At 53.1% G+C, this 24,724-nt stretch overlaps 3 protein-coding genes and 1 non-coding gene across 4 annotated transcripts; 2 read left to right on the top strand and 2 right to left on the bottom strand.

The window, feature by feature from the left end:
• Positions 1-3,237: 3,237 nt before the first annotated feature.
• NCLIV_007105 (uncharacterized protein) lies at positions 3,238-3,753 on the top strand (the record flags this gene model as incomplete). The annotated part of the gene is made up of 1 exon (XM_003880222.1): positions 3,238-3,753. One exon carries the CDS (start codon positions 3,238-3,240, stop codon positions 3,751-3,753), a length of 516 nt encoding a protein of 171 aa, XP_003880271.1.
• Positions 3,754-5,003: 1,250 nt separating this feature from the next.
• NCLIV_t040001 lies at positions 5,004-5,075 on the bottom strand. The gene has a single exon. It is a non-coding gene; the product is annotated as a tRNA-Gln (tRNA).
• A 2,709-nt stretch (positions 5,076-7,784) lies between these two features.
• NCLIV_007100 (hypothetical protein) lies at positions 7,785-13,816 on the bottom strand (the record flags this gene model as incomplete). Its single annotated transcript, XM_003880221.1, has 8 exons — positions 7,785-8,008; positions 8,178-8,402; positions 8,798-9,171; positions 9,511-10,903; positions 11,544-12,082; positions 12,515-12,964; positions 13,187-13,462; positions 13,728-13,816. The coding sequence occupies 8 exons, from the start codon at positions 13,814-13,816 to the stop codon at positions 7,785-7,787; spliced, it is 3,570 nt and encodes a 1,189-aa protein (XP_003880270.1).
• Positions 13,817-17,353: 3,537 nt separating this feature from the next.
• NCLIV_007090 (conserved hypothetical protein) lies at positions 17,354-24,230 on the top strand (the record flags this gene model as incomplete). The annotated part of the gene is made up of 10 exons (XM_003880220.1): positions 17,354-17,735; positions 18,097-18,186; positions 18,425-18,930; positions 19,231-19,302; positions 19,860-19,946; positions 20,378-20,426; positions 21,672-21,719; positions 23,400-23,490; positions 23,616-23,698; positions 24,130-24,230. 10 exons carry the CDS (start codon positions 17,354-17,356, stop codon positions 24,228-24,230), a joined length of 1,509 nt encoding a protein of 502 aa, XP_003880269.1.
• Between the last annotated feature and the right edge of the window lie 494 nt (positions 24,231-24,724).

Here is a 24,724-nt window from a genome sequence, read left to right as displayed (position 1 = left end):
CGGCACGCTGCGGAGAAAAAACGCGCGTCGAGCACTAGTGGAACAGCCCCACTCTCTCGCATGCGAATCACCCCCCTCAATCTCACCCCCAGAACGCCGGAAGAAGGCGAGACTCAACCGTGCCTGCTCTACCGAATCCCAAGTCTGCGGTTTAGGTGTTTCACGGTTACTCACGGTCGCGGAGAGTGCGCGAGATCACAAGAATGGTACATCTGGGATATCTATTTATGTGTACATGCGTACAAGCGCTACACATGCGCTTGCTCCGTTTTTTCTTGTGGGGAAAAGGCGAAGTGCTGGTGAACGGACTGCAAACTCGTGAGTCGTGCTGGGAGTGGACCCGTATGAGGAGGCGCCCACTCTGTACTCGAAACCAACTCGTGCCTCTTCTCTTCACCGTGACTTCCACCGACTGTGGAACCGGAGAACGCGCTTCCAAACAAAGACCAAGTCCCGACTAGGTGTCAGGTGTATAGTATCATCATTACTGGACCACACTGCTGTCTGAAGGAAGCCAGGGGAGACTCGCGTCGAGCGAACTGTCGGTTCTTCTCAAGACACGGTGCGCCGCTGGCAAAAGGCTGTGAGGGTCAAAACACACAGAAAGGAAGGGCGCGGACGGCGGGAATGAGAGTGAAGAAGGACTGGGATACAAAGCTTGCTCCCACGCTCGGAATGTACTCTTGTAATCAACTCCCATGGGGGAGGCTCGCCTCCTTCCTGTCCCCGTTGCAATAGGCATCACTCGCTGACTGGTCGTATCTGTGAATGCATGCTAAATGGAGGGATTATCCCCGATGACACTGCATAACGTATAAATGCTCTTTCCACCATTCGGTGACTGAGTTTACCACGGAGAACTCGAACGGATTATCAAGTTCTTTCCCTGGAGGTTTGTTACGTGCACACACCTGTAGGTAAAAGGTACGCCAGAGACATAGACTAGCGGTAGAGCGCATTGTTTCATTCGAGATAGTCCACGCTCCATCGTACGGCCCGTTGATGGGCCTCTCTTCGGGTCAGCGACGGTGAGCACGCCTCGCGGGCACACTTTCCCTCTTCGGTCAGGGACAGTGCACACCGGCACAAAGACCTTCACATCTCAAGAAGAAAAGAGGTCCTTTTCGGTGCCAAAAATCCGGTGCACAGACAGGTGATGGCACTTGAAGTCCCTTCTTTAGAGGCAGGCTGTGTGAGTAGAAACGATCTCCCCTCAGCACTCGCGGCGCCCCTTGTGGGTTTGCGTTCCGCGCAGAAAGTGATTCCACGTATCGCGCAACGGGGATTTAGTTATAGTAATGGCAAGACCGCAAAAGAGTCCACAACGATCGCATCTGTCTCGAAGGCGTTTACCTGTGTCACAAGCAGTGCGCGAGGCCACATACCCGATGCTCAGCACCGCGAAAGCAACCCCGCGGACGAGCTTTGGTAATGGAATCGGTTTTGTGTTGCAAAAGAGCTTCCTGTCCTGCTGTCCCGTCGTCAGATATGGTTTCCAGTACTCTGGGCTCGAGTGACTACAACGGGTTGTCTCCTGTGGCCGTCGTCTGGGTTAACCCTCCGTTCTGTGAATTGACATCAGTTCGCAACACAGCCTGACACACGAGACTCGCCAGCAGCCTCACAGACAACCCCAGCACACCAACAGAAGGCTAATGAGATGTGCGGTTTTATCTGCAAAAACCAACCCCAATCGCGGACTGTTCCCTCCACGAGGCAGGACAAAACCGAAGTCGTAGCACGAGCAAACGCGCCAAGTCGTGGTCCGTTCTTGAAAGGCCAGGATCCTCTCGTTGCACTGCTACCACCCGAACACGTTCCGTCTTTTCAAAATTGTGACGATACCTCTGGCTTTCCGCATAGGTGCGCCGCCAGGTGTTGTCTGTTTAACGGGAGAGTCGTCTTGTAGCCTCACCCCCCCCCAGTCACACTCCAGCTCTCTTAACATTTACTGTGGAGTGTTAGTACACGAATTGTTATCTAATTGCTTTTCCTTGACCGCGTTTTGTTTCGTAGGGGAAGGCTCCCGCCTGCGGTCTGTGGTAGTGACGCAGGCTGAATACTTCTTGAAATCTCTTCTAAGCGAGCGAAAGTAATACTCAGATGCTAGAATTGTTCGTACTGGGACTGGTAATATCCGAGACACAGTTATTTACAAGCTTTTTCTGTGGAGTATATACCACGAGTTGAACTCGAGTTTCCCATGGTTTAGCCGCTGCTGTCGGGCCTGTATAAGTACGGGACTTCCGGTAGTACTGCCAACCCTCTTCTTCCCAATAGATTTCACAGCAGACCCAAAAGTCGCATGTTTGATTAACGTTTAGCCGCTAATATACACTCATCCAAGATATATTTATGTTCCGCAAGTTCGGTCTAATGCCCCGTAAGATACTGAATATGGCTCCAGTAATGAGATACAAACAACAAGTTCTTTTTGAGTCCTGCACATTACCGGCCCATTGGAGTGCCAGACAGCTGCATTTAGCGTGTTGGATTTCAGTATCCTACAGCCAGCTCTCGACTCGCACCACACAAACACAAAACGGCTCAGCAGGCACGTGTCGCAAACCACCAGGAACCAGACGACAAGGAGTGAAGGACATCGGCAACATTTACAAGTACTGCTGAACGATAATGGGGTCTATTGCTGTCATGTGGCCAGCTTTGCGCCCGGTTTGCAATTAACACGGCAGTGACTGCAAGAAAAATAAATTTGTACGGGCCCCGTCGACCTGCCTAGCCAGACTCTTTGCTGCCATTGAGAGGAGCTAGCGGACACGCGCTGCAAATGAACAGACTCATGAACTTCCAAACAGAGTGGAGGGGCCCCATTGCCGACCACACACGTCTAACGGCTATCACACACACGTTTGATCTAGTTATAACAGCCAGGACTGGTCAAAAAAAGATCGGGAGGTTGGCGTCTCGTTGCAGCAACGCCGGACTGGCGCGCTCGCTCTCGCTGTCTGTCATGTGTGAACGGTGCCCACCACATGTGCGGTGAGCTCCCGTGTCTTCACTGGGGTCCGTCAAGATTTCGTGTACATTTTTTTTGGCAATAATACCTCTATTCAGTCGCAGCGTGCACAGTCACGAGCTTATTCGCACTCTTCGTCGTTTTCGAGCATTCCGTGAGCTTTAATCCTCGGTCAAGGAACGTGAAGAAACCAAATTCGGCAGCTTTCTGCCTGTTGTGTCTCACTGGCATCTCCGTGGTCTGTCAACTTGTCATCAGCGATGCCTTCAGTCCCGATACGTTCGTTTTTCTTTTATGTCCTGGTGACAACTGTCGTTGTTGTCCCACAGAGGCATGTTACTGCCGTCCGCTTGGCAGTCTCCACAGGACTCTCACGAAAGGTGGGTGGGGCTGGCGGGGCGCCGCCGAAAGAAGACAAGATCGGCGTGGCGCAACATACAGCCGCAGACATGGAGACCTTAATTCAACAAATCAGCACCATAGACGAAGAGAATGAAACGCGCATATACTTTATAAATCTCGGAGGGAGTTCCAGGAAAGAACTCTGGAAGCACGGGGAGGACATTAAAAAGGCAAACGAGCAGCGACGAAGTCTCTTCGATAAGCTTTTGAGCCTCCTCGTCGACCTAAAAAGGCTGATCGCGGAGCTTCAAGATTCCGACCCAGCCTCTACGCAAGGTGCAACATCAGACCATCTGACGCCACTGAAGGATACCGTTTCGCGTGCGGAAGAGGTATTGCAGAGGGGGCCATCCGGCAGAGGGGCGTCCCCGTGAATTTGCGGCCATTCAGATGCACATACACATACCCAGGTGCGTTCTCCTACCCCCTGTGGAGGTGGAGACACAAGTTGATCTTTGTGATTTGAATGGTCTTTTGGGGGTGGTTGCTTCGGATTCATTCGGACAGGAACTCGACTACAGGCCGCCGAGGTCCGAGATCCCCGTCAGTGGTTTACAAAGCACTCGTTTCCCCAGCCAAAAAGGGGGGCGAGGGAGAGGGAGGCGGCGTAAAAGCCCAGGTGCTGAACAAGACGTGAGCAGATCTCGCCGCAAACTGAGCATATCATTTGCACAGGAGCTACGAACGCAGCAGGATTCGGCAAGTGTGCGGTGGAGCTGGAGGGAGTCGACCAAAGATGGAGGCGGTCTGGGGTTGGAAGGGAAAAAGAAGAGTAGAGAGCGTGGACGAAATGCAGGGGTTCAATGACAGGGGCATCACGGACTGTTGCCTCAACATCGCGACTCTCCGATAGTGTCTTGTGAGCGGGCGGCAGGTTTTGTGGTTTGTAAGCCCCGTATTGGCAAGGATACTCTGCCGCTGCTCGTACAAAGAACCTTCGACTCTCTGTTTTCCGTATAAGCTTTGTCGATGTCGAGGAGTACATCCATCACACACCTAGGTCCGGATCGAGATCCATACGATTCGGAATCGCGTGTCAGTCCAAATCAGTTGCAATTAGATTCCCACGGCTGTGAGCTGCCAAGATACACACCCTTCTACGGTGGGCACGTGAAGATGGTTAGCTGGAAACGCGTGGAAGAAAGCAAGTCCAAACCAACCACGTTACACATTCCCCCCACTGAATTAAACGAGAAGTCGTATTCCTAGTTCTGCATAAATCACCAGTGTCGTCCAGCCGGGAATAGGGAGGACGAAAGAACGACGTACCACTGGGACAAACCTAACCGCAAGTGCACAGTGCAGACGAGGCCGACAGACCGCTCCCGGGGTCGAAGACGAGGATCTCCGAAACCCGTGAGCAGCTGCGTCACAATCTTGCTTGATGTGTGTGCCAAGTGCAGAGAAACACGGACGCTGTGCTACACGAGCCTTGCTCGTCCCTGTTTGAGTGGTAATGTAATGAAACTAGCAAGTGAGCACAGCACGTACCTGTCCACACGATTTTATTAGGATCTCAAATTGCAGTCGCAGTGGACTCTGTCGCTTTAGGGTGAGAAAACTGCATGGAACGCCGTGGGCATAAGCGCAACAACACTAGTTTCGTGCTCAGCAAAAATCCAACAGGTCCCACCGGGACTCGAACCCGGGTTACTGGATTCAAAGTCCAGGGTGCTAACCACTACACTATGGAACCGATAGTACAGCTCCGTCATGTTGCCTTCCCCTTGCAAGAGCTTGTCACCAGCAAAAAACGAAGAACGTGCTTACTGCTCACCTGAATTTACCTGAACTGAGTGAAGAAAGCGTGTAGGTATGCCAAGGTCGGGGTTGTGGAGAAAGGACGCGGAAAGTGTGAATGAGACCTAGGGGCCCGGAATCTTCCGGAGCGGTTTGAACGGCCGACGATGATATAACCGGCTTCTACGGCACTCCTCATGTGAAACTGCCATTGGCGCTTGGTACATTTCGAAATACCTGCTTCCTTTTTGAATGGATGTTTCAGAGTCGTGTGTCTCGCTGCCGCGGGCGAAATCGATGGACCTGCCGCCGCTGCAGATTGTAGTCGGGCTCTGGCGGCGCACTAGACACGGCACGTGGATAGTCCCCTGGCCGTCGCGCGGTAAACCAGCGAAACTGGAACTATTCTGCCAAGCCTATTTCTGTTCAGTCAAAAGGTGAGACATCGGTTAGTTGCTGGGTTCCCCTGCCAAGGTCACCCCTCCCGGCCTTCTGGTCTGCTACCGTCATCGCGCTGGCCACCGGCTCGGCTGGGAAATGTTAACCACACACATCCATTCCCTCCTGTGTTTTTCTTCATGATCTTCGAATAGGAATGAGGCGCCATTTCCGTGTGGACTCGGAGGTCAGTTGGTAGAGTAGCTACAGCTTTCGCACTCTTCAACCGAGCCCATGCACCAGTGGAGGCGCGGTGCCTTGCGCATTACAAACCAGTGGCATGAATGGACACAAAAGTGGACGCCAGCGGTGCACGCCGATTTTTGTGAGCGGGACGGAAACAAAAAGAGGCATGAAATTGACCGCGCACGACGCACCTGCCTCTCTCGCGCTCTATAATTCGTGGAATGCCCCGGGTGTAGCGAGTCTCGATAATCGGCCTTCCGGAAGAGCCTGACTCCCGATGAAAAAAAAAAAACTTTTATGCACACAGATGCAGCCCTTTGATAGGTTTGAACTGCCTTGTTGAGGTTTGGACAGCTATTGACGGCTGAGAGTGCTCCCGAGAGCAAAGCAGCCACTGCCAGGGAAACCTGTAAGCCGACACGACAAAACTGCTTGAAGCGAGGACCTCATATCCCTGAGTGCGAGCATTTAAATACGAATACGACCGCCAACAGGTATTTACCCGCTTGCCTGTTTAATGGACAGCTACGCATAGTTCCTGTAGAAATGGAGATGCGAATACGTTTTTGTACGTTGTAATGTGGAATATCTTCGTGGAACGGGGCGTGTACTCGGTTGATTCGTTGTTGGCGTGAACATCACAGGAAGGTGAACGGCATTGTTGACGCTTCGGATGTACAGGGATGTGTGGATTTCCAGCTCAAAAGCTAAAGATGCCCGTGGAAAAGGGGGGAGTGTCGGCAAAGATAGGATGGACTGGCGGACTGATGCGCAGCGTTCGGCCACTCATTGCACAAAAGGATGCTGTCAGACACCATTTGTAGTACCACCGGGGCAGTGATTGGACCGAGCTGCGTAGCCCCCACATCGCCCGGTCTCTGTACGCCGAGACTTCTGTTTCAGAAATTACTTTTTTGCACACCGCACCTGGCGTAGTCGACCAGGATCCAGGGCACTACAGTGCTGCACGATTCTTCCCCGAGAAACTGCGTCTCTTATTCCTGTTCCTCAGACATTGCAGACGCGCAAGCCAGTTCCCGTTTCCATCGCGTTTGGTGCCTTAGAGCGACCGTGAGGTTTTCCAACGCTGTCGTGTTACTCCCAAATTCGGTTTGCGGGGACTGGCGGCATGCGACCAGGGGTCCGTCTACAGGTCAGAAGCAGCCGCTGAGGCGGAAACGGCGGGTTCGCTCAGCTTTGTTTGCAGGCATTTTTCTGCACGGCACAAACACCGGCCTCATGCGAGCACCCTTGGGAAGTATTCCGTGAGACAGCAGTGTCTGCTCTCAGATAACGTGACTCCTAGATCACCAGCGAACCAAACACAACTGGAGGCGATGCATGCACGACGCGAAGGAATATCTTCACAGAGGACCGGTTAGAACCCATCAGCCAGCACTTTCGCGGCGTTCCAGAAGACTCAAGCATTCTTCCGTCTGTTCGCCCCTTTAGGTTGAATATCACCTGCGGTCTCTGACCTCGGACTCACGGCGATTGCGAGGCACAGCGTTCGTAGAGCGCACCGGCGCGTCGCCGGTGCGCTCGAAGGTGGATTTCCGTCAGAGTTCTTCCGCCTAAACTGAGTTGTTTCCTTCTGTGGCGCCTCGAACTCGATGCGAAAAGAAGACATCTGTTCTAGGCGCCCCGCACGGAAGGAGCTCTGTTTAACCTTGTGCCTACTCGGCTGACAAGGCCCTGAGATACCGGCCCCGGAGTCCACGCGGCGGACGGATCCCGCTCAGCGCCAGCACGCGATACTGAGCGGCTACGTGTATTGGGCTAAATCCGTTTTGTGCCGGGACGTCAGCATGTGTTCCCTGGGTTCGTGACTCGACGGTTTCCCGATCGGAGGGTGCCTGCAAGCGAACGATTACCACGATTGTCCCTGCTATGTTAATATACAGCGTGTTCAGTTGGTTCTATTTCCACAATAGTTATCCACAGTCCTCAGTGACGCAGTCGCTGACACACACACACACACACTGCCATACGCCTCTCGATTTGTCAATCTCCATCGGCGAACCGATTTCGCAGAGCCCCATCAAATCGCCGCCCGGCCGCGCGAGGGCGACGTGGCCACCGTCACCGCCATCTGAACTCCCGTCTTTCGGCTGCCTCGACCTTGGACGCCTGCATACTCGCGTTCTTCTGGTAGTGGATCTGAAAATCCGCCGGCCGTCCACCTGCACTTAGAGAAGGGAAGAGACAGAGAACCCAAATACTCGGGAGAGCCGCTCCGTCCCACACCGCGCATTCCGACGCCCTCTTGGGAGAGAAAAAACAGGGAAAAAGGGCGGGAGGCACCTACGAGAAGTTCCGGATATAGACGTGCATGCACATGTGTATTTGGAGAGATGTGGAGGTATCCTGCGTGGATCTAACAATGACGACGTGCGGCACAACACGTTCTTCACGTATGAGACGGTTGACTTACGGAAGGCGAGCGCGCTGAATTCCCCGAGGCCGCCGAGGATGTTCTCGGGTACCCATCCGTGGCGCCTCAGAGCGGCCTCGAGCAGAATGAGGACATACGCGTCCAAGGCTGCGTAGCGGGTCTGAGAGACCGTCAGAGGGCGCATGTTCCAGTTCGATCGCTGCTCGGCTTTATCCAAGTCCGCATGCAGCACCTGTCGACACATCTCCTGGAGACTCGGGAAGCCTGCACAGAGAAAGGAAAGAGGAGCGGCGACGGAGGGACGGGTCGCCCCACACGGCGGGTGTACAGACTCATCGCTCGCGTGCCAGAGGGAAACACTCACAGAAGTCGATCGGCTCGACGACGCAGCATGTGACCGACGCGGAGAAACAGATACACCTCCAGCTGCAGATCGGCCGACAGCCGAAACAGAGAGGGACGAAAAACGTCGACACTGCTCGCGACGCATCTCTCCTGCGACGATATCGAGACCAGAGACACGCAGACCATTCCCATGCATGCACTGGGGGCGATCGCCCCCGTTTTCCGTTTCCATGTTTTGAGCTACCCTCGTTTTCTGCGATCTGCTTCGGGGCTCTCTCTCCCGCGACACGCGCCTTTTCGGCCGCAGCCCTTACGTCGTTTGACGGGGCGCGCGCGCTTCCCAGGCGTCTCGTCTTCGTTTCCGCCAGCGTCTTCCCACTCCTCTCTCTGTGCGGCGGCCGAGCGGTCTTCCCCCAAGCGAACGCGCCTCGCCCCCGGCCCCGTCTGCTCGCCGGCATCTTTCCCTTCTGCGTCGGTCGCGTCGCACCCGCCTTCTTCCGGCTGTCTCCGCCCCGTCTCTCTCTCCCCTCCGTTTGTCGCAGGCAGAGTCCTTGCAGCCTTCCAGCCCAAAGCGGAAGCACGGCCGGCAGTCGCTACTTCGGCAGGCGGCAGGAAACCCGCTGGCGCCTCATGCACTCTTCTCGCCACTCGATCTGTCGATCCTGGCGAAAGCCGAACTCGCGGGTGTCTACATACAGACAGAAAGGAAGCGAGAACAGAAAACTGCGAACACGCACTCGCTCGGACAGAGACATTGATCGAGGCAGAAACCAAACGGCACACTTCACAAACCACCTACACCTATCTATACCTATAACAGTATCTGTACATCCCTAGTTATGTACATATATATATATATATATATAGATAGATAGATAGATAGATATACACATTTGTGTGTGCACATATACGCACATCTATACGTATGTGTCTTCAGAACAGGGAGCGGGAAGGAACGGTTTGTTGCTTTCCCTTTCCTTGTGGAGAGTCAACGCGGTGGCATCTGTGCCCGACTCGGCTGTGTTACCTGAGGTCGATGCAGTGCGTGAGCACCCCAGGTCTGCCGACGGCTCCAAGCGCGAAGAACAACTTGGTGATGTCTCCACTGGCTTGGTACATCAACTTGGCGATAAAGGGATTTGCAAAAACCCAGCGCAGCAGCTGGAGAAGCGTCGCCTTGTACACCGGATTCTGGTTGACCAAATCAATCAGGAACACGCGGCTCTCGGTCGCGAGAGACAGCACACTGGCTGCATGCGGCAAGGTCCATTCGAGGTCCAACGCCACCACGAAAGGCAGAAAAGGAACGACGGAGGGAAGAGGCGGCAGCAACGAAACGGCAGTCTCTCGCGCCGTCGCGGAAACGGACTCTTCGCGGGAGAGCACAAGCGAAGACTGACCCTCAGCCCAGCAGCCCGACACCGCCTCACACGCTTCAGGGCGTCTGATGGCTTTCTGTCCGTGTTTGCCTGCTGCGTCGCCTCTCATTCCTTCCTCTTCGTTCTCTCCTCGCTTGTCTTTCTTTTCGATGGCTTCTTTCCTGTCTTTGTTCGCGTGGAGCACGGCATCCCTTCCCGCCGCCCCGACCTGTGCACGGTCGGCGTCTCCCCCTGTAGAAAGAGAGGGAGAAGGCGAGGAACGGGCGGAGGGACCTCCTTCCGCGGGAGGCGCTCCCCGGCTGTCTCTCCACCGCACCCTCGGCGGCGCGAGAGAGGCGCCCGCGGCCTCTGCAGGAGTCAACACCCGACACGCGGCTTCCTGCGACGCGCGAAGAAACGCGAACAGGCGAGTCAGACCCTCCACCGTGTCTAAGAAAACGACGCGATCTACGCCAAAAGGCAGAGACAGAGGAGGAAGAGGAGGAGAAGAAGGAGGAGAAGAAGAAGAGGGAGAAGACGGAGAAGAAGAAGGAGACAGAAGTGGGGAATTTCTGGCATCAGTCGGGTGTTCTTCTCGTTGAGGACTGGCCTCTGGCGGCAGCGTCCAGGACGGGGAAAAGGAAGCAGATGGGCATCCGGGAGAACCAGCGCTATCGGCCACACAAGGGAGACTCAAGAGTTCCTCTTCTTCTGAATCTGTTTCGTCTCCTTTGGCTGTTTCTTCTTGGGTATCCGACGCGTGCAATTGAGGGACATAGTCTCCGTCGAGTGTCCGTACACCGCGAGGCTTCACCGCCGTCTCGACGGCAGCTTCGCTTCCGCGAGGCCTTCCTCCCAAACGCTTCGTTCCTTCCTCACACCCGCCGTCTTCTTCCACTTCTTCGCTCTCTCGGCAGGTTCCTTTCCGCCCTTCCTGAGAGTCGCTTTCGTTCTCCGCCCGAGACGCCAGCTCGGGAGCGGCAGGGGCTGCCTGCTGGCGACGGAGGCGGCTGAGCAAGAATGCCCGACTCACCAAGTATCCCCAAGAGTCGGCGATCTCGCCTGCGCAAAATGGAGACACGCGCAGGGACGGTCTCTCAAACAGCCGGAGCAGAAAGACAGCTTTCCAGCTTTCCTTCAAAGTTTCTCGCCAGACGGGCCCTCAAAAACACGAACTTTTCGCGTGTACAAACACACGCACTTGCAGCAGTTACTCGTCAATACATGCAGGCATACATACATACATACATACATACATACATACATATACAGATATATATATATATATATATATATACGTGGCCTACAGAAAGACATGTAGACGTGTAGGTGTATGTTGGGATGGCATGAGAGTGCGTGAGCACATGCAGAGCTACCTCCTGGCAAAAACCTACATATCTGCATGCGCATGGTTTTAGGCGTTTGTCCTGCTCGATGCTCCACACGCGAGAAGAGTGAAACGTCTCAGCGACCCGTGTGAGACGAAAACAGGCCGAGAAGATGTCGAAGGGTTTTCATGGAGAGGCGTCGGAAGCGAAGAAAGTCAAGCCAGTCTTCTCTCCCAAGAAGCGTCACTCAAGACACCCGGTTCTCTTGATTGCACATGACACGCATGATCAGCAAACGTGAAATGTGCTGTTCTTTCTTTCTCATTCGCTTTCCATTTCATTCACGTTCTTTCTCATTTTCTGTCTCTCTGTACCTGTGTCGGGTGTCTTCCTCGCCAGCCACGCACAGGCTTCCGTTGCGAGTGTCTCCCCGCGTTCTCTTTCTTCTTCCTTCCGGATTATTTCTTCTCCAACCACTGCCTTCTCGCCGCTCTCGCGTTCGGCGCTGTCTCCCTGCGTTTCGGGTGGAGCGAGGGAGCGAAGGAAGGCGAGGAGGAGGTGCTCGGATCTGCGGCTGCTGACGCTGTCGGTGACATCTCGGAGCGTCCACCGCGAGCCTTTCAAAGGCGCGTCGAGGCTCTTCGTTTTCTCCAAAGCTCGGAGGAAAGAAACGAACTTTATCGCCTCAAAGACGTTCCCGCCAGGATCCTTCAGGAGCTCGAGGAGGATCGCGTCGACTGAGGAAGGACCGAGCTTGGCAAAGAGAAGCTGCGGGAGCGCCGCGCACTGCGAAGGCTCAGCGAGGAAAAAGCCGAGACGCGAAAGAAGAAGAAGTGCACGAGCCGGTCCCACGGCAAACAAGAGACGATTCGGATCGACGGTCTCCTTGCTGCACGGATGCAGCGCAAAGTAGCTGGGAAACGCAGGAAGAGAGGAGACACACGTGAAGGCGCGTGCGGCGACAAGAAAACCAGAGAACACAGACACCGCGGGACACACACACACACAGAGGTGAAAGTCGAAGCCCGGGAGGGAAGACAGAGGAAGAGAGAAGAGAGAAAGGGGAGGGAAGGGAAGTGGTGAGTCTGTGTTTGGCAGTGGAGAGGAGATACAGGGGGAGAGAGCCCGACGTCCCATGCGTTGCACGTTTTCTTTCAGTGTCGTGTGCAGGGGTTTTTCCTCTCTGCCGTGAAAGGGGGGGAAGAAGAGCCGCCCCAACCGCTGCGTCCACCTCCCTGCGTTTTGCGCCTTCTCGATCCCTCGCTCTGTCGCCACCCTCCGCCGTTTGTCTTTTTTCTGGAGACTCCCCATATCCAGGAATTCGACAGCGAAGAAGAAGCCTTACCTTTCGACGCAGTGGAGAAAGGCGAGCAGCAAGTGGAGACGCTTCCCTTGCTTGAGAGAAGGGACGACCATCTCCAAGACGTGTGGATGCAGAAGCGCGAAGACAAACTCGCCGTTTGAGCGAGCGTCGATGGCGAGCGCTTCGCCTTGAGCCGCCCGGCCCTCCACAGAGTCCCAGTCCCCGCCAGTCGACGCCTGAACAGACGCGAGCGACGAAGAAACAGCAGAAACCGGAAGAGAAAACGAAGGAGAAAGAGAAGAAGAGGAAGGGGAGGAAGAGGAAGTAGAAAGAAAAGAAGAGGAAGAGGAAGAAGAGGAAGAGGAACAAGAGGAAGGAGAAAGAGAAGAAGAGGACGGAGCGAGGAAGGGAGAAAGGGGGGGAGACGAGAAAAGCCTTGGTTCGAAGAGGAGGTAGAGAGTGGCGTGGAACTCTCGAAAGAAGACACTCATCCTGACAGCACAAAACAGAGAGAACATGGTGCAAAGTGGAGTCTGCAGAAACCGAACCACGTTTCACGCGACACCCTTGCGGCGAGAAGAGGCCCAGACAAGAATTCCTGAGAAAGAGACGGCAGCGCAAACCCGCAGGAAGCATCCCCCGCAGTTTCGCATGTGGATATCGAACGCGATTCGAACTCAAGCAGGATGTTTGCAGATTCCCCCTTTTCCGTACTTTGAGGCGTCGTCTTCTATCGTTGGCCAGTAGCATCGAATGCGCGAGTGTCGCTGTTCTGCGTCTCCCTTCTCGAGGCCGCCCTTCCTTCGTTTCTCTCCCTTTCTGAACGTTGTGCAGTCTAGGAGAGCTTTGAGGTTCCCTTCCTCGCTGCGGCGGTTCGCGGCGCGCAAGGCGCGTCTCTCCTCTTCCCAAGTTTCGCCTTTTCGCTTCTCTTCGGCTTCCTTCAGCGCATCCAAAAGACGCTGCGCGATGTTCGCGGCCAACTCCTGAACCCTGAGCGGACCCGAAACAGAAAGAGCAGGAAGGCAACGGAGATGAAGAAAAGGACAAGCAACGGGGCCAGGGAAAGCGTCGAAAGAGCGGACAGGGAGACGCGGGGGAAAGAGAGAGAAAAACAGACACAGAACAGACATAGAGAAGGGGAAGAACGAACAGACGCATCGGCGGGGAGCGCGGAGAGGCAAAAAGTGGAGTCAGCAGAGTCGAGGTGGGTCTTCTTCGCTCTCCTTTCCAGCTGTCTCGTTTTCTAGAAACTCACTTTTGTTCTCGGCACAGGCGCACCGCGAGCAGTGGCAGCGGCTCGCCGTGATGGATTGGATACACCAGACCCCGACAGTCAGGCAACATGTCCGCCGGAAGAAAAGAGGAACTCAGCGCATTTTCTGGGACCACCCCTGCCTGCGGAAGAAGAGGAAAAGATCCCGTCACCTCGACGCCCTGTGGAGAAGGAGAAGCGAAAGACGATGGAACGTGAGAAGGGAGTGTTCGCGGTGATGGGACCGGGGGAAGAAGAGAGGAAGAGACACGAGCCTCAGCGGCGACTGCAGCTGGAGAGACTGCAGGAGGAAGGAAAGCAGTGCCGAAGAGCCGGAACGGCGCAGAGAGGGAGGCGCATCCCGGGGCGCATGCAACTGGAGAAGGTCCAGGCAAGGAGGCGTTCAAGCGGAGACGTGTGGAAACCGGAGACAGCAGGGACGAGAAGGACGAGAACCAGGAAGAAGAGGAAAGAGGCGCGGAAAAGGAGGCGAGAGAAACCAACAGAGGAGGTGAAGTCGAAGAAGTCGCGAGACGAGGACACGAGGAGAGAGGCGCGCGCGAACGCGAAAGAATAGACTGGGAGAGACAAGGCAGAAAACGAAAAAGGGGCGACGTTTGACCTGGAGAAGGGAAGGTGAAGCGAGTAGAAAAAAGAGGAGACGCGTGCGGAAGATAAGAGGAGAAAGAAGGAGAGGCCGGAGAGGACGGCGAGAAAGAGGACGACGGCCTCATTGCTGCGAAACCACGGCCGACGGACTGTAGGCAAAAAAACGCTCGATGGATGTACATGCACAATGAACTTCAGGAAAAAACGTGGACGCATTTCAATACGCAAAGTATAAATACGCACGTATTTATCAGTGAAACACTTTTCTCAGCTATCTAGTTCCTTATACATATAGCGTTCTATGCATGCAATGTTATATATATATATATATATATATGTATACAGTTGTATATGTATGAACAGCATCCATGCTTCCATGGTTACGGCTCACATCTCTCTGAGGACATCGAACTCTTCTGGTGAGTGGGAGCTGCGTGTTTCTCCAACCGTATAGGTCATGTGAATCGAACTCATTACCGCGAGCGGGGTTGTCTGTACAGCGGAGTTGCGAGGGCCAGAACTGGACTGCGCAAGCCGCCCGTCTCAGCCGTTTACGAGTGATGAAGAACACCGAGCGGAAAGAGAGCTCCCCAAGACGAAAGGGAGTGAAGAGAGAGAACAGGAGTCATGTAGAGCCGCCATTTTCGGGCTTTCTTCATCTCTTCGTGCATTTGGAGCCCTACGGACATGCACAGGCACTGGGTGGCAGTGTACATACACCCCAGTGCCGTGCAGATAGAGCCGAAGAGCCACGCCTTTCCGTCAGGGTCATGCCCTACACTGTTTCGGTACTCCGACTTTACCTCGCTCTAACGAGAAAAACGTGGCCGGCTCAATTAAACAGCACATCAGACCAGCGCATGCATCGCCGTTGAATGCATGTATCACGCCGGCTGATATTTTGAGAAACAGCGGTCGAGGAGAAATCGAAGCGTTGCCTACGACGCAAAGTCGAGAAGGCCCGCGGCAGACACTTCTCCGCAAGAAAGTCTCGGAGTCGATTTTCGAGGGGTGCGGGAAAACGCCTGTCAGACAAACAAGGCAGAAACCGACGCAGCTGACGCCGTCGAGCCACTCGAGTCTGGCAGGCAAAAAATGCAACGCTGTGCGAATTGCGCATGAGCGCATCTGCATCGAGCCTCGTAGTTTTCATGCAATGTCGAAAAACGCGATTTCTTTGAATCCCGTGGTGATCTTGCGGCAGGAAAACGATTGCTCGCGGCCCACCGAGGATTCTGGTCCTGCCTCGTTCGCCTGCCTTTTCAAAAACCGCATCTGTCGTTGCCTGGCTGTCTCTGTCCCCGTTCGGCGTGTCCGCGTCGACAGCTTTTCGACTGCTGCAGCGGCTGTAGGTACGCCTCAGCTGAGACGACTGACCTGCTGAGGTGTCCATACACCTGAATCACAACTCGTCAAGAAAGTCGGTCTTCTCCTCGAGCGCCTCCAAGCATGCGGCCTCCCTGTCTCTTTGTGGCTCTACTCATTCGCGGCTCTTGTTCCCCTGGGAAAGCGGCGACTTCGTGGGAAGACAGCCTCTGACGCTTCTCTGAGTCCCTGGTTTTCTCTCTCGCTCCGTCCTCTCGCCCTACCCCCCTTCTCTCTAGAACATTCACACACATCCGGCCAAATAACCCTCTCACATTTTTGTGTGGCGCTCTGCCTCTCAACCTGCGACGGCGAGGTCTCTTCTCGCCTTAGACACCCAAAAACGCATATATGCACATATATACATATACATATATATATCTGTGTATGTGTATATAAGTGTGTATCTGCATATTCACATATGTACGTAGACACACACTTTCTTGTCTCTCTCCACACTAGTCTGTATGGTTCCGCGGTTCTGTCGGCTCTCAGAGGGGGCCTACCTCATTTCGCGCCGCGCCCTCTTTCCGTTTTCCTTCCGGTCGAAGGCTGCTGCATTTCCAGAGTGTTTTTCTCTAGAACCACTGCGGCGCGAGGCCTCCTGTCGTCGCCTTTTGCTACTTTCAAAAACATTCGAAAATGCAGCGGACTCTCTCCGCGATTCACGCAGGCCTCACCGGGCCTCGTGGCTCCACGGGAACCGCCGTCGGTCCAGGAGAAAGAGAAGCGCGACCCGAAAGCGGCTGCAGCGTGTGCAGAAGTCGACCGGAACGTTCTCGTGCGTTTCCCCCCAGGGCGCCGCCCCTCCTCTCTCGCCCGTCTTGTCCCTCTGCGCCGTCTCTCTCCGTGCGTCCGCCCCCGCGTTTTTGCCGATTTTTCTCTCCCCTCGGGCCTCCAACTCCGACTGTTGCCTCTTGCCACACTCTCGCGGCTGCGGCGCCTGCGTTCACGAATTCCTCCGCCGGGTACCCCCCTTCAGACTCAACGAAACTCCTCTCTGCTCCTCCTGGCTTCTCTTCTTCCTCTTGGTCTGCTTCCTCTCCCGTTGTTTCCGGGGGTGAACGAGACCAGGACAGGAGCCGCGTCTCTCACGTGTTTTCTGCAGAAGAGACAGAGGGTGAAGAGCGCGTGGGGGCGTTGACGCTCAAACAGTTTCGTCGCAGGGGGACTATCTCGTCGCCAGTCGGCCTGTGGAATGCTTCGTTCAACGTTTTCCCTGCAACCCAAACCCGCCATGTAAGTGAAGATCCCCTTCTTTCTCTCGTTCGCTCGTTCTCTCTTTTTCTCTCTTCCTCCCTCTCTGTCTCCCTCTCTTCCTCCCTCTCTGTCTCCCTCTCTCTCTCTGTCCCTCTTTCTCTCTGTCTCTCTTTCTCTCTGTCTCCCTCTCTGTGTCCCTTCCCTTCTCTCTGGCGTTTTCGCCTTCTTTCTTCCTCTCCGCTTCTCTCTTTGGGCCCTCCCTTCTTCCCTTCTTTCTCTCCTTCGCTCCTTCTGACTCTGCCTCCACATTTCTCCGCGTCTGCGTCGCTTTCTCTTTGTCCGCATCGCCTCTTCTCTTTCCGTCTCTTTCCCCCGCGCTTTTGCCTCGATTTCTTCCGCGCTCAGCCCCATCTCACTGTTTCCCTCTGTCTCGGATCTCCGTGTGTCTCTCTGCAATGCTCCGTCTCCCTTGCCGCCATCTGTCTCTCTTGCTTTCTTCTGTCCCTCTTCTCCAGAGCTTTGTGGATTTCAGCCCAGAAGGCTTCGCTTTCTGCGACGGCTTTGGGGGGCCCCGCGCCTCGACGTTTGCGTCTCGGCACTTCTTCTCTCTTCTCGACGAGCACCGCGATTCGCCTGACGGCGCCGCTTCCTCCCTTCGCGAGGGCGACAAAGGACAGGGAGGCGCTCTCAGAGACCGAGAGAAACCCCGCACGCGCCAGGGCCTCTCAAGGCGCGAAGAGACTCTCGCCAGCGACTTCCCCACACTCAACTGGCTTTTGCGAACCCAGGGACACTCTGCACTGATTCGCGGCCTCGACAGCCACTTCGCGGCTCTCGGTGCGCATGCAACCGGCAGCCTCCGGTTCTGAAAGCGGCTTCGCTCTCGATGCAGAAACTTGCCTCCTCAGCATCCAACCTGTGCAGATATCCACCTGCACAGATGCGACTTCTGTCGACGTCCATCCTCAAATATATATACACGTAGAGAGAGACACGTGTGTGGACGTGGATTTACGCACAAATACATACGCAGATACACTGATGTGTGCACCTAGAGTTACGTGTCCAGAACTATGTTTAGAGACACAGATTTCAAGTACACATCCATCTCTGCATATGCATCTGTGTCTGTGCGTGCGCACTGATATTCGCTTCCCTTGCGTGTGTTTGGAGTCGTCGGTTCCCTCACCTTTCGTAGACCGGGCGTACTTGGACTACTGCAACCGTGACGTGCAACGCATGACCCAGGGCGCCAGCGTCTGCGCAGCTTTCTTCGGGGCTCCTCTAGGTAGGCGAAAACGCGAGCGAAGAGAGAAGAGAGGCTCAACAAACAGGCGCGACAACACTCGAGCGAAACAAAGAAAGGCACACACAGGCAGGGTTCATCTCGTCCCTCTGTTCTCCCCACTCGCTCACAGCGCCTCGTTGACTCCTCTCTCTGTGTCTATCTCCTCGGTATATTCTTCTTGTTTTGACCTTCTCTTCCTCTCTGTCTCTTTCTTTCGCTGTTTCTCACTCTGCAACAGGCGCCCTAGTGTGCACCCTTGGGGACGTGGGCGCAGTGTTGGTGGTCCGAGACGGACAGCACGCGCGGCGCAAGCAGCGCGAAGAGGGGCGAGGCGTTGCAGCGCCGCAGGGCGGGGCGACTTCTGACGACCGAGCGCGGGGGCCGGGGAGCGCGAAAAGGCAGCCGGAGGAAACGGGAACTTCCGCAGCCAAACTGCGCCCTGAAAAGAGCCCAAGGGAATGGACACCGGCGCACGCAACGACAAGCAAGGAGCCTTCCTCGGACGGGAAGAAGGAAACGCCCGCCAAGGCATGCTCCTGTTCTTCCTGTTCGTGTTCTGTGTCGGGCGCTTCCTCTCCTGTTTCTGAGTTTTCTCCTCCTTCGTCTCGAACCTCCGTTTCCTCTCAAACTTCGAGCAGCGACACGTGCTTGCCTCTCGTCGCCTGGCGGCTGGCAGATCCGCACAACGCCGAAAACCCCGGAGAGATGACGCGCCTTCACGCGCATCCCCGCGCAAAATCACACGTGAGAGGAGAAATGCTGCGGACACAAACAAGAGCGAGAAAAGGAAACCAGGGGAAAAACAGAAAAGAGCGAGGGGAAAAGCAGCAAAACAGAAGGGAGAGAAGACAAAGGAGAGAAGCAAAGGACCAAGCAAGAGCGAGAAAAGGAAACCAGAGGAAAAACAGAAAAGAGGGAGGGAAAAAGCAGCAAAACAGAAGGGAGAGAAGACAAAGGAGAGAAGCAAAGGACAGGAAAGAAAAGATGCGCACTGTCTCGCGTGAGGAATAGCTTCTCCTCACAAGGAAAGGATTTTGTTTTCAGAGCCTCCTCCAAGGACAGTTGATCAAGGGCGTCTCTCCAGCCACACGGGCAATCGGCGCGTTTCACCTCAAAGTAAGAAAACGGAAACGGGCAAAATCTTTTGTCAAGGCTGTTCACTCTCACCCTAAAACACGCATCTACAGACACAGCTCCCTGTCCATCTGCATCTATATCTATATGCATCTATACCCATCTAGTGTCATCTACATTTAATCTGTCCATATCTGTCTATTTCTATATGTGTCTTTCTGTAACCTAACTATGCATATGTACATATATCTACATATGCCATCGTATATGTATGCATCTGTTCATGTGTATGTATCTGTTTGCGCCTCTCTCTACGTATAGATGTCTATATTTACGTCTACTTGCACGACTCGATGTAGTTCCGTAGTTATATGAGGAGATGGATGCATGCGCCTATCTCTGCATATGCCACTCGACATAAATATGCATACATATACCTCCATAAATGTATATCTAAACATATATATGAATACAAGTATCTTTCTTCTTCTTGCCTATATGGATGTGTCTGCAAATCTACTTTTGCACGATGTATACATGCATGCTTTTATTTGTTTTTCGACTGCTCTCTGGTTTTTAAGTCCTGTGTGCATGCGCAGGATCCCGAGCTGAATGCGGAGTTGCCGGCAGGCCTCCGCGTGGCCAACTACGGGCGCAATGACCTTCCCTTGTTGTCTAATCGCCCTGTACGAAAACAAACGCGAAGAAGAGCACAGACACACGCATTTCTCCTGCCGCAAGCGATAGCCATTTCTCCATACACACACGTGCATGCACATACAAATGCACAAGTGCGCGTCTCTCTGTAAATGTGCATGTATACATGTATATAGGTTCATGAACATGCACATGCAGTGATGTGTCCGGATATAGGTGTGCATATGTTGAATTACATGCATATACACATGCATGTATACGCATGTAAATACCTGATTGAGTGCATGTACAAACCGCACATGCATACATAGACACATACCTTTCTACAGATTCTTGTTGATTGGTAGTTACCCATATATATGTATATATGCATATGTACATGTATATTTATGAGGTTCCTGGTTGGGCGAAATGGACTGCTTTCCATCGCGACTGGGCATTTGTTTTGGTGCGTGCGCAGGATTACACCCTGCAGCCTTTCCATCCGGACGTTGAGGGACTCATCGTCGGTAAGCTTTCCCGAAAAAAAACGCATGCGCGAGAAAGGCAAGGTGCCTATGAAATCAATCCCGTTTCAACGCACGCAGCGACAGGTTGCGGGAAAATCAAAGTGCTTTCCTCTTCCCCGTTTCATCCACAACGGAGACAAAAGGCTCTGGAAATGTGTACGGGTTTCTCGTGGCTTCATCGTTGCATGCCGATTAGTGTCGATCGCTGAGACACAGGTGTGCACTCATGTGTGCCGACTCTGTCTCCTTTTCGATAGAAAAAAGTAACCTCACATACACACATGTACGACTATACATGAAGATATAAACGTACAATCTTTATCAATAAATATAGATATATGTAAAAGAGTGTATTTGTAATAGGTGCGTGATTGTCTCCGTTTGAGGAGAACTAGTGTCTGAGGAGTCTTGAGGTTGGACTACGTCTCCCGGAGTCATGTCTGCACGAAGAAAGAAGCTTCTCGCTTTCGGGTTCTGAGTTCCCACGTGACGCTTTTCCCACTTTCGCTCTCGCAGTGTTCGTCTCGGTTTGTTTCAGGCGTTTTTGCCTTGCTGCATGCCCTGAAAATCGTCAGCATGCGCCTCTCTCTTGTGTCTGCCTCACCTTTACTCTCTCGCTCGCCGTAGGCTCCGCAGGGTTTTGGAAACTTCTTTCCCCCGAAGAGGCAGCGTCGCTCCTGGACGTTTTCATTACGTGTCAGCATACCACTGCTGTAAGACAAGAAAAACGTCTTCGCGTCTCCGAGACGCAAAGGAAGCTTCGCGGATACTCTTTGAAAAAGTGGAAAAACACAATCAGATCCGGCGCCCGTCTCGAACAGTGGACTCTTGCGCGAAGCGGGGTATCGCAGTTCCTCGTCCGTTTGTCGTTTGAAAATGGCGAATCGGGAGAACGCCGAGGTTTTCAATGAGATGTGTTTGCTCTCTGCAGGTTCTCACGCTTTGTCTCTGTGTGGCATGCAACGAGATTTCTGCGTAGGGGTGACCGTTGCCGTTTCCTGAATTTCCTCTGGCCTTTCCATGCTTCTCGGTCGGCTCCCTCCCTCTCTGGCGATTCCGCACCCTCCGTTCCTCGTCCTTTTCCTTTTGCTACCTCCTCCCTCTCTCTCTGTTCCCCTTTAGGTTTGCCTTCCTTCTCTCATCCAAAACGTCTCTCCGTCCAGCGCTTTTCTCTCTCCTTCCACTTCTGTCTCTTGTTCCACTTTTTTCTCGTGGCTGTTGAGTGTCTCCTCGCTGTCTGCGCAGTTTGCGAAAGCAAAGGGAGACACGTCCTCGACTGCTGCCTTAGGGCCGGTAGGCTGCGTCGTGTGTCTCCTTTTTCCCCCTTTTTACTTTCTCAATAAATTCCACCTGACACGTTGTGCTCCCCTCTTTACCTTGGTCATACGTTAACTCCTGTGCTGTTTCTCATCTTGCCTTTGTGCACGCGGACTTATTTATATATATGTATATATATATATATGCATGTGATATAGTCTTATAGACATACAAACATATACAAGTTAACATACTTGCGCATGCATACGCGCGTCCTTATGTCGTCTTATATATATATATATATATATATCTACTTATATACAAACGAGTGTAACTATATGCACATACATAAAAATATATATCTTTAGAGAGAGATCTTTACTGGTTTTGCCGTCCGGTTTAATTCAACCAGGGTGAAGCATCACAAACTCGCGACGCATGCATGTAGTGCATGCATACGCTTCTGTATGCAAGCATATGGATACGGGCAAGCATTTCTCCTCGTTCTCTTGTCTTTCTTTGTATCTGCAAATGCGTAAACACATGTACACATTGATAGATAAGATGTCTGCACAGTTTTTTGTGTACCGATGGCTTTCTGGAGCATGAGCATGCACGTCCGCATGCATCCAGCAACCGCAGATTCACGTGTCGTTGAACGTTTTCTTCGATATTCCGGCTTCTTCCTGAACGCTTTTCAGGCGGACGATGACGCCGCCACTTTTCTTCTTCGAGCCGCTCTCGTCGAACTTTCCTGCCAACGCGAGCAAGTCTTTCTCGTCCTTCTTCGCTCCAAAGAAAACTCTCTCCGCACCAAAAAAGTTTTCTCTGTAGACTTTCAGAACATGTGCATGTGTGCCCAGACACACACACACACACGTCTACCTGTCTCCCTCATATACATGCATAGAGAGGCACACGTATCTATGTACATGTATACATATACGCATTTACCATTCCGTGTTTCACTTATTGTGAAGATTGCATTTCTAGTTCTTTATCCGGTGAGACGTACCCGACCGGCACTAACGAAATATACAGCGAGATCGATGCCTTCATACCTGTGTTTCTGCATGCTCGCTTTCTACATATCTGGTGTCTGATATATATATATATATATATATATATATTTATATTTCAGTGTCTGTATTTCGCTTTAATTGTGCTCATCTCTATAAATGTAGCTGCATATCTGTATCTATCTGTGTATACCGACACATATACATGTATGTCTCTATATATGCATATATATCTGTCTCTTTCCGTATATATAAATGTATATAAGGATATATATATAAGGATAAAGATGCATCACCAGAAGGCGATCGAGAGGTACACGCTTGCGGGAGATCAACCGTGGAAAGTGGAAAGGCGCTGGAACTGGGGCGAGCTTGAGGCTCCACAGCGCTTCGTTATTTTGTGTGATTGCGTTTTCTTATTTTCTCGCGCTGGGAAGTTCGTTTTCTTTTTTTTAGGAGGTTGATTCGGGCACGCAGTCCCTCGCACCGAGCAATGGAAGCAGCCGGTGAGAACGAAAGTCGATGTTTAGAAACGGAGGAACAGAAAAGGCACACTAGCATTTCCTGTGTTTCCGTATCTATCGTGTGTTTTCCGATCGTTCTTGGACTGCTGTGTGGACTGCAGTGTCGGTTTTCTCGCCTTCGCTCGCTCTGATGTTCCTGGTTCTCTGTGTTTCTTTTCCGGCTTTCTCTGCAGGACTGCCGCACTGGGGCAACGTGAAGGAAATGGTTCTGTCGAGGCAGGCGACGCTCGGGGACTTCGACGCTCAGCTCCAGATGATCAAACAGTGCGTGGAAGAGACCCCCTCTCGTCGGTTCTTTCATATTTTCTTCTCTCTCTTTCGCCTCCTTTTCTTCAGCTTTTTCTCTGCGTGTGTTCCCACGGCTGGTGTGTGTTTTCTTTTGTTTCCAGATTGGAAGACATGCACGGCCGGCGGTCGGACGACGCGAGACTGGACAGCCTCTCGGTGGAGAGGCTCGGCCTCCTCAACAGCGGTGAGAATGACGCCTATAGAAACCCCGAAAAAAGGAAGTCCACGAACCGACCTGTTGCCTCCACGGCGTTTCGCACCCCGACACAAACACTTCCATAGGTGCGGAGATTCGATGGATTTCTCGGTCCCCGTCGCACGCTGCGGATTACCAACTTTAGGGGTTCACAAATATACGTATATACTTCCCTATATATATATATATACGAGCATGCATGCCGATACATTGTAGACGTAGAAACGCGTTTAGGTAATTCATAAAAGATGTATCTATAAACGGAGCATTGCATGCACAAAAAAGTCGAAGCGAGGGTAAAGCGTATATGAACCCACAGGTTCCACGAAGTACTGTGAAGCCTTGTGGGTGCCTGGCGTCCCCATGGAAGCGGGAGGCATTTTCGCGCGTCTCCTTCGGCTTCGTTTTTCTGCTTGCAGATATCGCCGTGTGCGTCGTTCTCCGGGACTACAGCGGTTCGTGCCCGAGAGAGGCCGAGTGCCGGCCGATGAAAAATGAAAAACCCGAAATCAGTCAGTGAACGTGGCTCCGACAAATATTTACACATATAGGTAATCACATGTATAGATATATGGATACACGACGCCAACGTGTGTCAAAGTGTACAAGCATGCACACACCTGCATACCTACATGCTTCGGAGTTTTTGTCTCTCGTGTGCTCGTGTTTTTTCCTCTCCCCTCGGAGGGCTGTTGAAGCAAAGACTCTTATCACGTTAGAGAGAGCAAAAACTGACAGAAATGCTTTCTCGGGTTTCCGCCTCCGCGCGCGTTCTTCTCGCGTGGTCTGTACCTTCAAGCCTACTCTCACGTCTCTAGAAACAGATGTACACGTCTAAAACTGTCACGTGATTCGTCGGAACTCCGCAGGGGCCGTTTTTCGCTTCGGTAGCTTCGAGTTCTGCAGGCGAAACTCTTTTTCCCTCAGGCGCTTCGCGCACAGTGCGTTCGCCTCTCTGTTCGACGTGGCACCCTACAACGTCCACTTGTGTCGCCGAACGGAGGACGGAAACTG

Source organism: Neospora caninum, chromosome III (assembly GCF_000208865.1).
Source record: "Neospora caninum Liverpool complete genome, chromosome III".
Classification (NCBI taxonomy): Eukaryota; Apicomplexa; class Conoidasida; order Eucoccidiorida; family Sarcocystidae; genus Neospora; species Neospora caninum.
The sequence above is the reverse complement of the archived record's forward strand: the minus strand, read 5'-3'. Positions and strand labels throughout refer to the sequence as shown.